This window comes from Cervus canadensis, chromosome 11 (assembly GCF_019320065.1).
Source record: "Cervus canadensis isolate Bull #8, Minnesota chromosome 11, ASM1932006v1, whole genome shotgun sequence".
Taxonomy (NCBI): Eukaryota; Metazoa; Chordata; class Mammalia; order Artiodactyla; family Cervidae; genus Cervus; species Cervus canadensis.
Genome location: NC_057396.1, coordinates 43,650,423 through 43,668,583, shown reverse-complemented (window position 1 = coordinate 43,668,583; position 18,161 = coordinate 43,650,423). Strand labels below are relative to the sequence as shown.

At 34.3% G+C, this 18,161-nt stretch overlaps 1 protein-coding gene across 1 annotated transcript; it reads left to right on the top strand.

The window, feature by feature from the left end:
- Positions 1-5,747: 5,747 nt before the first annotated feature.
- LOC122450167 (olfactory receptor 52N4-like) lies at positions 5,748-6,713 on the top strand. Its single transcript, XM_043482369.1, has one exon. The coding sequence runs from the start codon at positions 5,748-5,750 to the stop codon at positions 6,711-6,713; it is 966 nt and encodes a 321-aa protein (XP_043338304.1).
- The last annotated feature ends 11,448 nt before the right edge of the window (positions 6,714-18,161 follow it).

The window sequence follows — 18,161 nt, the reverse complement described above, 5'->3', positions numbered from 1 at the left end:
ATTCAATAGTATGAATAACAAAGGATTAAGGAATTGAGGATTGTGCATGTACACATATTGCAGAATCGTGATATCTTTTGACTAATATCCTAAACACCTGAACCAGATTGCATTCAGCTCTCTGCTGAACCAGAAACTAAGGTACTAAAGACACACAAAAGAAGGAGTAGAAGCAGCATTTTTAATTTATTCTTTAAGCAATAAAAAAAGGTAGACAGGGTTTTTGGATGCATATTAATTTATTATTATGTTTGCACAACTTCAGTTTTGATTCTATCTACACATTTTGGAGAAGAGATAATAAATAGTAGAAACAGATCATAAAAAGTATACTTTAAGTTTTCAAATTAGAATACTGATAAATGATTAGATGAAGTGTACCTTAGATATAGTACAAATAAATTTAGCAGGCCTGTGCCAAAACATTAATGTTACACTCATTGTTTTGTGATTTGATTAATTTTCAATTGACATGCGATTAACCCATTCTAACGAGGATTATTCAGCTTTACTACAACTGAAATAGTTCATAATATATATTTAACAATTTGTTCACAGTTTTCCTCTTCTTATACGAGAAGGTTCTGGGAGTACTATATCCTCAGTGATGTTATTTACAGAGATGAAAAAATAAACAAAAAGAAAATAGATGGATGTGTGAATAATTGAAACATTCTGTAACTCAAGTGCTTTCAATTTGTCTCCCATAATGTCTTCCACAGAAAGAAACAATATTCTGCAATAAATATTAAAGTCATTATTTTTCATTTAAAATTTTGCATTTATTTTCTTTATCTTCATTCCTTGCTATTTATGCATGCTCTCACACAACACACAAATACACACATATGGAACTATTCACTTATTTACATACCATTGTATAGGTAGTAAGAACCGAAAACTTTCATTACTTTTTATCTTCCCATAGGAGCAAGCTTGATTCCCACAAGAGCACCTGTGCCTCCAGTATTTTGAAATCTCGTCTTGGGATTTGCAACACATATTTTTCCTTAAATGCTCATTTCCATAGTACAGATAACAAAGGATTAAAAAGTTGAGAATTGTGTGCATACATGTATATATATATTTGTAGAATTGTGATGTTTTTTTAACCAAACTACTGACCATCTGAAACAGATTGCATTCAGCTTATTGCTTCCTCACTGGAAAACAAGGTATTAAAGGGCATATAAAAGTGAGAATGCAGACAGAATTCTTTTACTTAGTAGGCAGCATAAAGAAGTGGAGAGTTTTGGGATGTATATGAATGGACTGTTAAGATTCTTACAATTTGGTGTTTGATTCCATCTACCCAGTTGAAGGCAGAAGTGTTGTAAAAGATTGAGCTTTCCTGAAAATGTTTACTTCCTCACAGATTGCAATCCAGTGTAACTTTCCATCATGACTATGACTATCTAGTTATTTTCCTAAACAAATAGGCATCTTTGGTTCTATTGTAGTGGAAGTCAAGTTTAAATCACTCCCGTAACAAGAAGAATGGGAGAATAGCTACAGAATGGTCACATTCTCTATCATGGTCACAAAACTCTTGCTTTTTACCTGCCCTCCTATTCTTCTCAAATGAGAATCTAATTTACATTCTAGAGACACTATTTTGACTGTTTTTATAATCTATTTTAGATGGCAAATTTAGTTGGAGGAATCCACTGTCATATCCAGAGAACAAACAGTCATAAAATTGAGGACAGTCTAGTAAGGAAATAAACTGATTATCTATGGAAATTAGGAATGAGAATAAATGACAGACTATAAAATATTGTACTTGATAAGTTCTGGTATTCATGTATTGATGTTACTATTTATCAATTCTTATATATTGATATACTTGCCCACTGACAGCACAGTATGAATCCATTTTCTTTGGTGAACAATTTAGCTTAATGTGTCAAAATCAGTTTCAATGTAATTTGGAAAAGGTCTAATTTGTGGTTAATATTTTGTTACTTGGTATAAGCTTCTATATTTAAGAGTTTGGTAAATTGATAGAAAATAAGATATTCTCACATAACAATAAAGTTAGTTTCATTAACGGACACTAGAACCATAAAAAGGAAAACACAAGGGACATAAATAGGATATTCCATCTCATATTTAAGAATTATATTCTTAAAAATAGAGCACAGGTAATTTTGGAATATTTTATATTCTCAATTTCTGTGTATCTATGTTTTCCCTAGCTTTTCTACTTCTATCAATATTATATGAATTCCTAAAATTGAGTTGGTTGATCAGACATATTGAAAGGGACAAATGAGCAGCAATCTTGTTTTTCATCACTTATGACAATTTCATTTATGCTGGCCAAATAATTTTCAAAAATATATGCTAAAGTCTAAATTTTTTCCACTCATACAAACATGAATATATCTATGGTGTTTGTGTGCATGTGTTTTTGCATATATATGTATATGTACATGTATATGTGAATTGTTAGCTTTGTTACTTTTGATAATGCCTGTAAAAGTTATCTGAAAAATATAATGTACACAAAGTAGAACTTTACACACCTGACAGAAAAAAAACTTGATGACAATATTGGTAATCAAGGAAACATATTCTTTTATTGTCAACATATATTGTTCTTTTGTCTATAATGCAGATTACAAGGTGTCTGTTAGCTTTGCAGTTATTAGCTTATGTCAACACCAATGATGATAACTAGGTAATGAAGAATCAAATAATAAGCTGATATATGGTAAACACTGATAACTAAGGATGCAATGAAGAGGTCCCTAGAAGGATACTGCTGCTGCTGCTGCTAAGTCGCCTCAGTTGTGTCTGACACTATGCGACCCCATAGACGGCAGCCCACCAGGCTCCCCGGTCCCTGGGATTCTCTAGGTAAGAACACTGGAGTGGGTTGCCATTTCCTTCTCCAATGTGTGAAAGTGATACTAAGTACTATCAATTGATGAGACTCACTCCTAACCTGGGATTTCAAATCACCTTTATAAAAATTCTTTATTAAATGTGAATTGGTAGTCAAAAATTGACAATTAAGAAACATTTCCAAAATAAAAGGTAAAAAACAAAGCAAGCTATAAAAATAAATCATTAAAACTTTGAAGTTTGAAATAACATTCAGGGAGCAAAATAGGACCTTCCCAACCCAGGTATCTAACCAAGTCTCTCCCATTGTGAGCAGATTCTTTACCAGCTGAGCCACTAGGGAAGCCCGAGTACTACGGTAGGCAGTCTATCCCTTCCCCAGCAGATATTCCCAACCCAGGACTTGAACCGGGGTCTGCTGCACTGCAGGCAGATTCTTTACCGAGTTATCAGGGAAGCCCCGTATATAGAAAGTGAAGTCTCAGTCGTGCCAACTTTTTGTGACCCCATGGACTGTAGCCCACCAGGCTCCTCCATCCATAGAATTTTCTAGGCAAGATACTCTTGCCTAGAGTGGGTTGCTGTTTCCTTCTCCAGGGGATCTTCCCTACCCAGGGATATATGCATATATATCTATAAGTCGGACATGACTGAAGTGACTTAGCATGCAGGCATATAAAAACAAGTCATAAATGTGGTAGTGCTTATGGTAAAGAATCTGCCTGCCAGTTGTGGCAATGCAGGGGACGCAAGGGGCATGAGTTTGATCTCTGGGTTGGGAAGATCCCCTGGAGGAGAAAACGGCAACCCACTCCTGTATTCTTGCCTGGAAAATCCCAAAACAGAGAAGCCTGGCGGGCTACAGTCTATGGGGCCACAAAGAGTTGGACATGACTGAGCGACTGAGCACACACACACACATAAATATAAATATATATGTATAGTATATTCACAATGAGGAGATAAAAGTAAGATCATGGAAATTCATAATGTTAGACAACAAAATATGTGAAGATATTTGGGAGATATAATGAAGGAACTTTTCTGGAAACTGTAGCAAATACATAGAACCTAAAAAAATTTAAGTAGCAAAAAGTGAGAATAAATTCAGAAGAACCAATATCTGACTAACAGAAGTTGTAAAAAGATACAAAGAAAAGATAAGTTAAGAAGAAATTAGCAAAATTCAGTGAAAAAAAAAATTCCAAAAGAATAGAATAGAGTTCTAAGTCTCAAAAACTCATTAAGTGCCTTTGCAATAAGACATACACAAGCACACTTACACCTTTATTATTACCATTAAACTACAAAACTCAAAAAATGTAAAATGTTTTCAATTAGTGTAGGGCAAAAAAACATATAAATGAAAAAATACAAAGGAAAAATAATTGACATATAAAGGATCAAGAATCAGAATGTTCCTTTAAAATCAACATTGGAAGCTGAGACAATAGAGAAATGTCTTCAAAATTCTGAAGGAAAATAAAGTTAAAGCTAGAATTTTTAATTCAGCAAAATGATAAATTTAACAAGCCATATTCAGACATGGATATGCTCAGAAACATGTCTTCCATGCAGTCAGAAATATAGAAATAAGAATAATCAGGTCCACAAATAGTGATATGACACAGACAGAAGATGAAGGGGGATTTCTGGATGAGAATCATGTGTCAAAACTAGCAAAGGCTGTGTTTCAGAGAAGCAGAAGTACAGAGACTTTCTAGAAATAGACAAATTATATAGGAAGGACTATCACTGATAGATTGTGTTTAATTGTCAACAATAACAGTAAAAGTGTTCTACAGTTCTAAAAATGAGTTAAAATGCCTGAGATATCTATACCAAATATTAAGCCCGATAAAATTGTCATCAAAAGGAAAAATATTGAACAGAGGAAGAAAATATAATTATCATATGATGAGACTTAATTAACAATAATACAATAAAAATTAATGATTTCAACAGCAACAATCATAAAGGAAAAAAGAAGAAAAAGCAAGGTAAACAAACTATTTAGAAATGCAAAGGTCAATTCTGTGGAGGTCTGAAATATAGGAAAGTGAACTTCAGCAATCATAATGATGAAGCTGAATATTTTTATTTTCCTTATTTTTATATGGCACTATTTTTTCTAACACATTTCTCTGTCAAAATTTAGAAGAAATAAATCATAAAGAAGAGGTCAGAGAGGGCTCAGTTTTTTAATTGGACATACAGCAACTCAGACATGTAGAAGTCTCATCTACATAGTGCCTCCATTTAATCAATTATAAAGTGCAGATTAATTTAAAAATACTTCCTGGACTTGTGAGGATTAATGAGTTAACATTTGTAAAGTTTAGTACAGCAGAAAAATAACACTTTAAAATCAATAACAGCAATAAAAACAACCTTATCTTGTGTCAGGTCATGGGAGAAGTGATCAACAAAGTTTGCCTTAAAAAAACACTCATCAGAATATATGTATCACAATTAACATTTAGATAAGATATTCTAAAAAAACCTCATTAGAAAGATCTCAATATAATCGCCTTTAGTTATAAATTTATGAGGATTTAATCTATGCCATTTTTTGTTTCAAAATAATGTGGAAACCATATTTGTGACAAAACTTGGAACATAGTGACTGCTAAATAACTATTGAATGAATTGATAAATTGAACTAACATAGAACACATATTGGTTTTAACTTATTTAAGTATTCTACTGCATTTAAAAATTTGATCATTTGATACTAAAATGCACAGTTGGCTGAAAGAAGTCAAGAGTGAAAGAGAGAGAGAGTACAACTAAGATTTTTCTCCTTTTCCACCTCTAACCCTGAAAGATTGGAAAAGAGACAACAAAGATACCCACAAAAATCCTACTAGCTGCTTAATGATTATACCAACTTGATCATGATAATTCTAAACCAAACAGACCTGACACCAGCTTCATTCATTCTTACTGGAATCCCAGGACTGGAGGACAGGCATTTCTGGATTTCTTTGCCATTCTGCACAATGTATGTTGTGGCTGTGGTTGGTAATTGTGGACTCCTCTACCTTATTCGATATGAGGATTCCTTGCACAAGTCCATGTATTACTTTTTGGCCATGCTATCTCTAACTGACCTTGTCATGTGCACTACTACAATTCCTAAAGCCCTCTGCATCTTCTGGTTCCATCTTAAGGAAATTAGCTTTGATGAATGCCTGGTCCAGATGTTCTTCATCTATGCCTTCACAGGGATGGAGTCTGGGGTGCTTATGCTTATGGCCTTAGACCGCTATGTGGCCATCTGCTACCCTCTGCATTATTCAACTATCCTCACCAATCCTATCATTGCAAAGGCTGGGCTTGCCACTTTCCTGAGAGGTGTGTTGCTTGTCATTCCCTTGACTTTCATCATCAAAAGACTACCCTATTGCAGAGGCAATATAATACACCATACCTACTGTGACCACATGGCTGTAGCCAAATTATCTTGTGGAAATATCAAGATCAATGTCATCTATGGTCTAATGGTCGCCCTCCTGATTGGGGGTTTTGACATCTTGTGCATCTCAGTCTCCTACACCATGATCCTCTGGGCGGTGGTCAGCCTCTCCTCCGCAGAAGCTCGGCGGAAGGCCTTCAGCACCTGCACTGCCCACATCTGTGCTATAGGTTTCTCCTACAGCCCAGCCTTCTTCTGTTTCTTTTCCCACCGCTTTGGGGGTCACAGGATTCCTCCATCATGCCACATCATTGTGGCCAATATTTATCTGCTCTTGCCTCCCACTATGAACCCTATCGTCTATGGAGTGAAAACCAAGCAGATACGAGACTGTGTCATAAGGATCCTTTTAGGTTCTAAGGATACTAAACCCCACAGCATATGAAAGGGATATATATCAGCTAAGGGAAGAGAAATGAAGGGAAAGAGGAGCAAGGGAAAGAGAAAGGAGGAGGAAAGGGAAGAGAATCCAGGGGAGAAAATAGAAGCAAAAGGGAAACTTCTGTAGGCAATATAATCAGGGTCTAATAATGCCTTCCTGAGAGCACCATTTTGGCCATGACATAAAAGAGTGTTTACTGCATTCCCAGTAAGTGTCTCCAGAATCTCAACATCACTGGCATGGCCACCATACTTTATAAGTGTTTTCATCTCCTCACTCTGAGAAGGACTCATCTCATCATTAACCAATATCTCCATGAACAAAAACATCAAAGAATGCTGAGACAATTGAGGGAAAGAAAATCAGCTTCAATGATTGTCTGATGGAAAGAGATAATCTGCAGCCAGATGCCACTTTATCCTATATTCAAATAGGGACTGGAATTTCCAGTTTGAAGGCTATTGTTATTTTCCTCTGGAAAATAAATTCTATATTTTGCTCATCATTATCAAAATTCCTCTATTTTCAATGTTGTCTTTCTGATGGAAAAACTAGGAAGTATACGTGAGGTCATTAATTTAATGAGGTCAAAGTCTCTGGATTTCTAATTTAGAAATACACTATTCATCTGACAGCATTCTTCTTTTGTGGATCTCAAATAAAACTACTTCCCCACAGACCGGCGGGATCTTCAGGTTTATTCAAGATGGCCTTCAAAACTACATAGTCTGGAGAGACAGCATAATCTGTTAAACAAATTAAGAAACATAATGATAAATGTTATTTTATAAGCACAGAATAAGAGAGGAAAGTACTTATTTTGTGTCTTCTTTCCATCTGAGAATGAAATCTACATTCTCTTTAAATTTTTCACAAATTAATAATTAGAGGAGAGACAAAATAAAATAGTAATTTTACATTAATATTACAGAAGTAATGTAAATTAGATAGAATAAAGAGAAACTCAATTTTACTCTGATCCCTCTCTAACCAACTAACAAGAAAACACATTTCTTCCATTCAATTTATGTGAACTCATTACACTTTATTTAATTTTTCCCAGTTTTCCCCTACTACTTCCATTTAAAAATCATACCAAAAAACCACCCTGCCTCTTAAAATAGAATATTTTCTCACTTTTAAGAATAAGCCTTCTATAACGAATTGTCAACATTCACTTTTTCCTCTTTCTCAAAACAAAGCCAGCTTAGGCATCTTCTTTCCTACCCATCACCTGGAATTACTTTAGTGACTTCACCATTGCCTTCCAGCTTGAATTGAATAAGTTATTCTCCATTTTCATCCAATATTACCTCTCAGAAATATTGAACATAATTCATTTATTCCTGATACTTACAAATACATTTTTTTTTTTACTTCAGAAACATTAAATATTTAATGCTTTCTTCACCTTTCACAATCACCAGTATTATGGAGTGGCTTGTTCTTTTTTTCTTAAGGATTTTTTGTTTGTTTGTTTGTTTTTTAATATGGACCATTTTTAAAGTCTTCATTGAATGTGTTACACTATTTATTTCTCTTTTATGCTTTCTTTTTGGCTCCAATGTATGTGAAATCATAGCTCCCTGATTAGGGATCGAATCTGCAACCCCGTATGTTGGAAGGTAAAGTCTTAATTACTGGCTGTCAGGGAAGTCCCTCTTTGCCTTGCTTTTGATGTTAATAAGATGAAGTCTGAAAACTCCTTGTTAAGTATGATACAACTTGGGCTTTTCAGTAAATATCCTTTATTCAATCAAAAAGTTTTCCTCTTTTTAAAATTGTTTTTATTATAAATTGACATAGAAATATATAAAATGATTTTACATAATTTCTATAAATATTGGATCATTATATGATTTTTTATCTTTTTTTAATGCTGTAAAGAAATATTTAACTTTGCTAAATTAAATCAAAAGTGTATCATTGGAATAAACATTCTTTGATTATTTATATGGTTTTAGAGCAGTGTTACTGGTTAACTTTTATTTATAAATTTTAATATAAATTTATGAAGAAACTACACCTATAACTTTGTTTCCATTGATATATATTACTTGCACAGCACACACGTTTGACCTTATAAGCACCTTGTGAATAAATTGTACGTCTTTCCTATTTTACTATATCTGGTCATACTTTGTATAATTCAAGAATAAAGAAACTTGTTCTTCTTCAGTAAAGAGAAACAATATAGATCCATTGTTTTTGATGGCATACTTGCTTGTTAGGGGAATACAGTGGATTGGAGAGATTTGAATAAGAGGTTAATTTCTTTAATAAGTTTTCCTTGCTTATGTTTTAATTCTTTTGTGTTATTTTTCATTTTCAAATTTGTTAGCTTATAGTATTTGTAATATAAACATTATTTTAAGTTGAGTGCATGCTATTTATTTCTCATGATCTTTGAAGGTCTGAATTTGGTTTAATTGTATCTCATTTCTAATTTCCCCTTAATCAATTTTTTTACAAGAAAAATATCAATTTGAATATTTTAAGTAATTTTTTGTTTTCCTTAATGTATATTTCATAGTTTTTCTTATTTTAATTGCATGAATTTCTGCTCTTGTCTAAGTTATTTTCTTGCTTTAAATTTGCTCTCTTGCTCTTTTTTGGACTTTTGTATCAAATATTTTCTTTATTATTGTTAATTTGTCTTTTCTTTTGATAGAGGTTGTAAAGCTAAAAATAGAGGAAACTTCTTTGGATATATGCTTTAGACATATCATAATAGTTTATCATGAAGTTCTTTAAATATATTAATTTTTATAAATGTTTTTTCTCATAAGTTAGTTGCATTATATTTTAAACTCTCCTCTAATTCTCCCTTTGTTATTAAGTTTCAGCTTTATTATAGTTAGATAATATATTTTATTGGGAAGGTTTTTTGAGGGATTCAGACATTATTTGAAACCCAATATACATTTACTTGTAAATTACACATTTATTACACATCTTCTCGTCTTGTTAATAGATGTATGTTTTCTCTTTGCTTGCTGTGGGATTTCATATCTGTTCACTGTTTATACTTGTTAATCATGTTATTCATGGCTTTTTTTTTTTTTGCATCTTTCACGTCTAAGGTCTAAACTCTGTAAAAAGTTTCTTCAATTACTATATCATTAAAATCATTATTTCTTTAGGAATTTTTAATTATATGTTTTTCTCTCCAACTAAAATGTAGGGCTTCCCTGGTGACTCAGTTGGTAAAGAATCTGCCTGTAGTGCAGGAGGCCACCTGCAATGTAGGAGACCCCGGCTTAATCCCTGGATCGGGAAGATCCCCTGAAGAAGAAAATGGCAATCCATTCCAGAATTCTTGCTTGGGAAATATCATGGATGGAGGGCCTGGTGGGCTACAGTCCATGGGGTAGGAAGAGTCAGACATGTCTGACTCTTTACTCAGACAGAGTCTGAGCAAAATGTAATGAATGTCCCCAAGGACTGAAAAATTTTCCTTCTTGTTCAGCATAACTACTGGGTCAGTTTATGTATGAATTTGGAATAGGCCTCAAAATAGGATTATGTTTGATTAATAGTGATTCTGATCTAGTCTTTGAATTGTCCTTTGTAGAGATAAGATGAATGGAAAATGATAAGCACATGAATTCCAAGTTCAGTTCCACCACATACTGTGCGACTCAGGCTTTGCTGATTTGTGTATGTTTGTGTAAGGCTGGTTGGGGTAGGACTGAGGTGAATGACTGAATCCTTCTTGAAGCCTATCCCCAGGGTTACCCAGAGAGAAACAAGCTACTCTGAAGCCTATCAGAGAGTTAAGGGTGCACTCTTTCTTCTCGTTACCCAGTGGAGATCAGACAATCTAAGTTAAGTGCAACATGGTACGAGAATTTCAAGTCTATTTTCAGGTAGTTTATCATTTACTTATACTGAGAGCTCACCAAGCCAATTACTCTTGGATGCTCTTCTTTTATTTAAAATTGGACCAATCCTAAGTGAAAGTGAAGTTGCTCAGTCATGTCCTACTCTTTGTGACCCCATGGACTGCAGCCTACCGGGCTTCTCCATCCATGGGATTTTCCAGGCAAGAGTACTGGAGTGGGCTGCCATTTCCTTCTCCAGGGACCAGTCCTAGAGAGACAAACTGAGAGAGAATCCCCCTGCAATTTCTGTAAATATAAAACTTAAAGTATATACACAAGGAGGAAGAGATGTCACATTCCACTTTTCCTTCAAAATTTTTTTCCAAAAGGCTTTCTATAAAAAGAAAGCTATCAACACATTTATGCTTGTTTTAATAAAAGTCCATCAAATTCAAATTAGTAAGTTAGCTAAATGACAAGACTTTAATACTTATCCCTAATTACAACATTCTTCTGGGTTTGACTATGTCAGTCTGACCTGGCTTTTAAAACTCTAGGGAATTGGCTTTCTTTCCACCACAGCAAGCCCCTTGAGTTTATCTCCATCTGTCTTAAAATATAGAATCCACCTGCATTAGTTGTAAGCCAGTTGCTGGTATACTGAAATTCGACTATACCTGATACAAGTTGAGTACAATACTCCCTACTTAAGATGAGTCAAGTACAGTACCCCCACTGTAAGTATATTGTTGGGGCCAGAGCCAGTCTTTTCACCTTTTGCAGCAATTTGGGGTTGTCTTATAGAAGGATTCATTTGTGATGGGAGTATCTGCATAATAATCTTCCAATGTCTCTATAGAAATTATGAAGTGCACTCTGTGTGAAATTAACCTAAATATTGAAATATGTTATTGACCTTGACATGTCAAAATATTAGAATTTTCCATAATCACTATGTTCTGATATAAAAAATTATGGTAAAGTGTATTAATACCAATATTCTTTAGAGTCATATCTGCTGTTTTCTTAATTTTATTACTTTTTATCTGTAAAATTTTTCATGAAATTTTCCAAGCCCACATTTTAGCTGGCTGTATCTGAAGTCATCATGCTCCAGTTCCACTGAGTTTCTGTGGATAATCATGCACCTGTTTTTCTTACCTTTTTGACTTCTAAGTGATATCATGGTATCAGACCTTGATGGGTACTGTCTTGACTGAGGAAACAGATATTTAGGACCCCATTTAAATTGACAATATAAATATTTAATTGTCTTTCTGCCTTACAAGTATTTTAACTAAGGATTTTAATATATTTTAATTCTTCTCCCAACCCCTATAGCTAGAAATAAATATTATTTTATAGATTTGAACAGAGGATCCTAGAGGTTTAATCAATTATTCAAGTTCATAGGACCACATAGAGCTACATTTTCATCCAAAATATTTGAATTTTTGCTGAACTGAAAGAATAACACATTCAAGTGTATAATTGAAAGGACACAATTTCTCCTACCGCCCAGGCAAGATGTAATATTAATATTTAGCACATATCAGTGGATAAATAAACATAATCCAGTTTAAGAATACATTACACAGTTATTTCAAACCATTTTTCAGGTTTAAAAAGCTTTGTCCTAAAATTTTTTGGTATTTTCATCTAGGTCATTACATTTTTTAAGCTGCAAGCTGGGAGTATGTGCTTATGTTTCTTATAAACCCATTACTTTTAGATTTCAACTATATCAAATAGGAATTGAGATGATGGGCACCCCATGGAATTCTCCAGGCCAGAATTCTGGAGTGGGTAGTCTTCTCCAGGGGGCCTTCTCAACCCAAGGATCGAACCAAGGTCTCCTGCATTGCAGGTGGATCCAAGAAAACTGGAGTGAGTAGCCTATCCCATCTCCAGCAGATCTTCCCGACCCAGGAATCAAACCAGAATCTCCTGCATTGCAGGCAGATTCTTTACCAACTGAGTTATCAGGGAAGTCATGTTCCTCAAATAGGTAATTTTTAAATTTTGCTGTATAATGCATATTACAAAAGTTCCCTTTCTGCCTGGTTTAAATTTAATTTGTAAGAATAAATAGATAAAATCAAACATCTCACTGATCTATCTTGCCTACACTAATTTTTCCTTTAAAATTTTAAAAGTTTTTTTTTAATATACTATATTTTAGATCAATTTAGGTTCACAAAAATTTTAGCAGAAAGCAGTTTCTTAAAAAATTAAAAATAAGTTTACCATATAATCCAGCAATTCCATTTTTTAATATATACCCAAAATAATTGAAAACAAGATCTTGAATACATATTTGTACACCCATGTTTATTGCAGCATTATTCACAATAGCTAAAGCATGGAAGCATCCCCTGTCCATCAATCAATAAATAGATAAGAGAAATGTGTTATACACACAAAATACACACACACACACACACACACACACACAAACGATGGAATGTTATTTGTCCTTAAAAAGGGAGGGAATTCTGTAATGTGCTACAAAAAGGATAAAACTTGAGGACATAATGCCAGTAAGAAAAAGACAAATGCTCTGTGATTCCACTCAGATATTTCGAAGGGTCAAAATCATAAAGATAAAAAGTGTAATGGTAGTTTCTAGGAGCTTTGAGGAGGAGAGAATGTAGAGTTATTTTTTGATAGGTATAGAATTTCAGTTTTACAAGATGAAAAGAGTCAGGAGATGAGTGATGGTAATGGTTGTAGAAGGGAAATATATCTAATGTCACTGAACTGTACCCTTAAAAACAGTTAAGATAATAAATCTTGTTTTAGGCCTATTTTGGGGCTTTGCTGGTGGCTCAGATGGTAAAGAGTCCACCTGCAATGCAGGAGACCCAGGGTTAATCCCTGAGTCTGGAAGATGCCTGGAGAAGGGAATGTCTACTCACTCCAGTTGTTTGCCTGGAAAACCCATGGACAGAGGAGCTACAGTCCCAGGGCTTGCAAAGGGTTGGACACAAGAGTAGGACATGACTGATCAACTAACACTTTCACTTCTATGTCTATTTTACCCGCCCCCCCACAAATGAGTGGGAGGCATAAAAATATCCCATATACCTTTGACGCCCTACATACATTTCCCTTAATTTTTTTAATGTAGTGAATTACAATGAATAAAATATTTTTGTTAGTTATAAAATAATTTTTTTAAATATTACAACTTTAAAATATTTTACAAATCTTAAATGTCCAATCTTGAGTCATAAAATGATTCATTTCATTGTACAGCATTTTAAAATAATTTTTTACATGCCATGTCCCAATTTTTTATCTTTGTTTTCAATTGAATAATTTCTTAGTATTTTATGACTCTCTTTAAATAAAATCTTTCATTCTTAGAAATTTCTTATTAAATTTTAAAAATTTCCAGTAGTTTATGATTTTATTTTTATTCTGTTTTCTCTCTTTATACTGAAGTTTGTTGCTGGTTGTTTAGTCACCAAGTCGTGTCTGACTCTTTTGTGACCCCATGGACTGTAGCCCACCAGGCTCCTATGTCTATAGGATTTCCCAGGCAAGAATTCTGGAGTGGGCTGCCATATCCTTTTCAGGGGAATCTTCCCGATCCAGGGGTGAAACCCGCATCTCCTGTATTGGCAGGCGATTCTTTATCACAGAGCCACCAAGGAAGCCCATACTGAAGTTAGTTATTTTAATTCCTGTATTAAGTAATTATTTTAAAAAGCATAAAGATTTTTGTTTGTAATATACTCATTTAGGTTATAGATGTATTAGATATCAGCTTAACTATATCTCTCAAGTTTTGTCTCTCATCGTTTTACTATTCATTACCTTTTGTGATTTACATTATTATTTACATTTGATCCATTTATTATTTCATATTGTTACTAAATCTTTTCATATATATGCATTTATAATATTCTGTCTCTTTTAAGGTATTGATTTTTTTTTTTAAGTTTTGATTTGTGACCTTTATTATGTTATTTTTTTTTTCAGATCAGATTGTTTTTTCAAATTTTTATTGGAGTATAGTTGATTTACAATGTTCTGTTAGCTTCAGGTGTACAACAAACTGAATCAGTTATACACATATATAAAAGTGTTAGCGCACAGTGGCGTCTGACACTTTGTGAACCCATGGATTGGGGCCTACCAGGCTCCTCTGTCCATGGAATTTTCCAGGCAAGAATACTGGAGTAGTTTGCCATTTCTTCCTCCAGGGGATCTTCCCAACCCAGGTATCAAAACTACATCTCTTTCCTGAGTCTCCTGCATTGGCAGGTGGGTTCTTTACCATTAGCCCCACATGGGACAATACTATATATATATATATATATTATATATATATATATATATATATATATGTATTCATTCTTTTGCAGAATTTGTTTCCCATATAGGTTATTAGCGATTATTGAGTAGAATTCTCTGTGCTATAAGTAGGTACTTGTTAGTTGTCTGTTTTATATATAGTGCTGTACTGTCCTTAGTCGTTCAGTCATGGCCGACTCTGCGACGCTATGGACTGTAGCCCACCAGGCTCCTACGTCTGTGCGGAATCTCCGGGCAAGAATACTGGAGTCGGTTACCATGCCCTCTTCCAGGGGATCTTCCCAAACCAGGGATCGAACCCAGCTCTCCCACATTGCAGGAGGATTCTTTACCATCTGAGCCACCAGGGAAGCCCAAGAATACTGGAGTGGGTAACCTACCCTTTCTCCAGGGGATCTTCCTGACCCAGGAATTGAACCAGGGTCTCCTGCATTGCAGGCAGATTCTTTACCAGCTGAGCCACCAGGGAAGCCCTTATATATAATAGTGTGTGTATTTTAATCCCAATCTCCCTATTTATCCCTTCCCCCCACATTCCTCTTTTTAAGTACCTACAAAGCTTCATTTCAAGATCTTTGAGTCTGTCTCTGTCTTGTAAATATATATTCATTCTTTTTCACTTCTCACTTATAATTAGAACATGGCTTACTTACTTTTATGCTTAAAATGCTCTGTAATCTCATATATTTGCGTGTAGGTTTATACATAAACCTTTTGGTACAAAATTTCTGTTAGTGCTGTCAAATCTATATCATTGCCAATTTAGGATTACCCATTCATTTTAAGAAATAGTAACATTTTAAAATTTCTTACCATAATTTTGACTTCTTAATTTTCTACGTATATTTCTTTCAGGTTAAAGTTATGTGTTAGATTCAGGCAAGGCACAAATATTATATTGTTTTTTTGAAGCATTCCTCTCATCATTGTGTAATTATCATTTTAACTGAATTATTTTCTCTAAAGTAGCCAAAGTTGATATCACTAAATAGTTTTACTTAAGTAAGAATATTTTTTCATTCTATATATTTGTTTTCAAACTTTGTATTTTAAGTGATCTTTAAAATAAATACTACATAACTTTTTAAAATTTAAACTCAGAAAGCCTATTTTAACCAATAAGCATACTCCATAGCAATTATTATTTTTAGAGATATGTATGAGTTGTCTTTTCCATGTTTTTTCCTAATATTCATGGTTTTATTTTTGACTTCATTTGGCTTTGATTAAAATATCCATTATGTCTTCTAACCCTTTATTGTTTGACATGATTATTTCTGTGCCCCCCCACCATTGTTCTTTTTTTTTTTTTTTTTAATTTTTTATTAGTTGGAGGCTAATTACTTCACAACATTTCAGTGGGTTTTGTCATACATTGATATGAATCAGCCATAGATTTACACGTATTCCCCATCCTGATTCCCCCTCCCACCTCCCTCTCCACCCGATTCCTCTGGGTCTTCCCAGTGCACCAGGCCCGAGCACTTGTCTCATGCATCCCACCTGGGCTGGTGATCTGTTTCACCCTAGATAGTATACATGCTGTTCTTTTAAATATCCCACCCTCACCTTCTCCCACAGAGTTCAAAAGTCTGTTCTGTATTCTGTGTCTCTTTTTCCTGTTTTGCATATAGGGTTATCATTACCATCTTTCTAAATTCCATAATATATGTGTTAGTATGCTGTAATGTTCTTTATCTTTCTGGCTTACTTCACTCTGTATAAGGGCTCCAGTTTCATCATCTCATTAGGACTGGTTCAAATGAATTCTTTTTTAATGGCTGAGTAATATTCCATGGTGTATATGTACCACAGCTTCCTTATCCATTCATCTGCTGATGGGCATCTAGGTTGCTTCCATGTCCTGGCTATTATAAACAGTGCTGCGATGAACATTGGGGTGCACGTGTCTCTTTCAGCTCTGGTTTCCTCAGTGTGTATGCCCAGAAGTGGGATTGCTGGGCCATATGGCAGTTCTATTTCCAGTTTTTTAAGGAATCTCCACACTGTTTTCCATAGCGGCTGTACTAGCTTGCGTTCCCACCAACGGTGTAAGAGGGTTCCCTTTTCTCCACACCCTCTCCAGCATTTATTGCTTGTAAGACTTTTGGATAGCAGCCATCCTGACTGGCGTGTAATGGTACCTCATTGTGGTTTTGATTTGCATTTCTCTAATAATGAGTGATGTTGAGCATCTTTTCATGTGTTTGTTAGCCATCTGTATGTCTTCTTTGGAGAAATGTCTGTTTAGTTCTTTGGCCCATTTTTTGATGGGTCATTTATTTTTCTGGAATTGAGCTGCAGGAGTTTTCTTGTTATATTTTTTTGAGATTAATCCTGTTGTCCGTTTATCTCCATTTGCTATTATTTTCTCCCAATCTGAAGGCTGTCTTTTCACCTTGCTTATAGTTTCCTTTGTTGTGCAAAAGCTTTTAAGTTTCATTAGGTCCCATTTGTTTATTTTTGCTTTTATTTCCAATATTCTGGGAGGTGGTTCATAGAGGATCTTGCTGTGATTTATGTCGGAGAGTGTTTTGCCTATGTTCTCCTCTAGGAGTTTTATAGTTTCTGGTCTTACATTTAAATCTTTAATCCATTTTGAGTTTATTTTTGTGTATGGTGTTAGAAAGTGTTCTAGTTTCATTCTTTTACAAGTGGTTGACCAGTTTTCCCAGCACCACTTGTTAAAGAGGTGTCTTTTTTCCATTTATATTCTTGCCTCCTTTGTCAAAGATAAGGTGTCCATAGGTTCGTGGATTTATCTCTGGGCTTTCTATTCTGTTCCATTAATCTATATTTCTGTCTTTGTGCCAGTACCATACTGTCTTGATGACTGTGGCTTTGTAGTAGAGTCTGAAGTCAGGCAGGTTGATCCCTCCAGTTCCATTCTTCTTTCTCAAGATTACTTTGGCTATTCGAGGTTTTTTGTATTTCCATACAAATTGTGAAATTATTTGTTCTAGTTCTGTAAAAAAAAAAAAAAAATACCGTTGGTAGCTTGATAGGGATTGCATTGAATCTATAGATTGCTTTGGTAGAATAGCCATTGACAATATTGATTCTTCCAATCCCTGAACCGGTAATGTTCTCCAAACTGTTTGTGTCTCTTTGATTTCTTATCAAGTGTTTTATAGTTTTCTATGTAAATATGGTCCTTTTGTTTCTTTAGGTAGTATACTCCCAAGTATTTATTCTTTTTTGTTGCAATGGTGAATGGTATTGTTTCCTTAATTTCTCTTTCTGTTTTTTCATTGTTAGTATATAGGAATGCAAGGGATTTCTGTGTGTTAATTTTATATCCTGC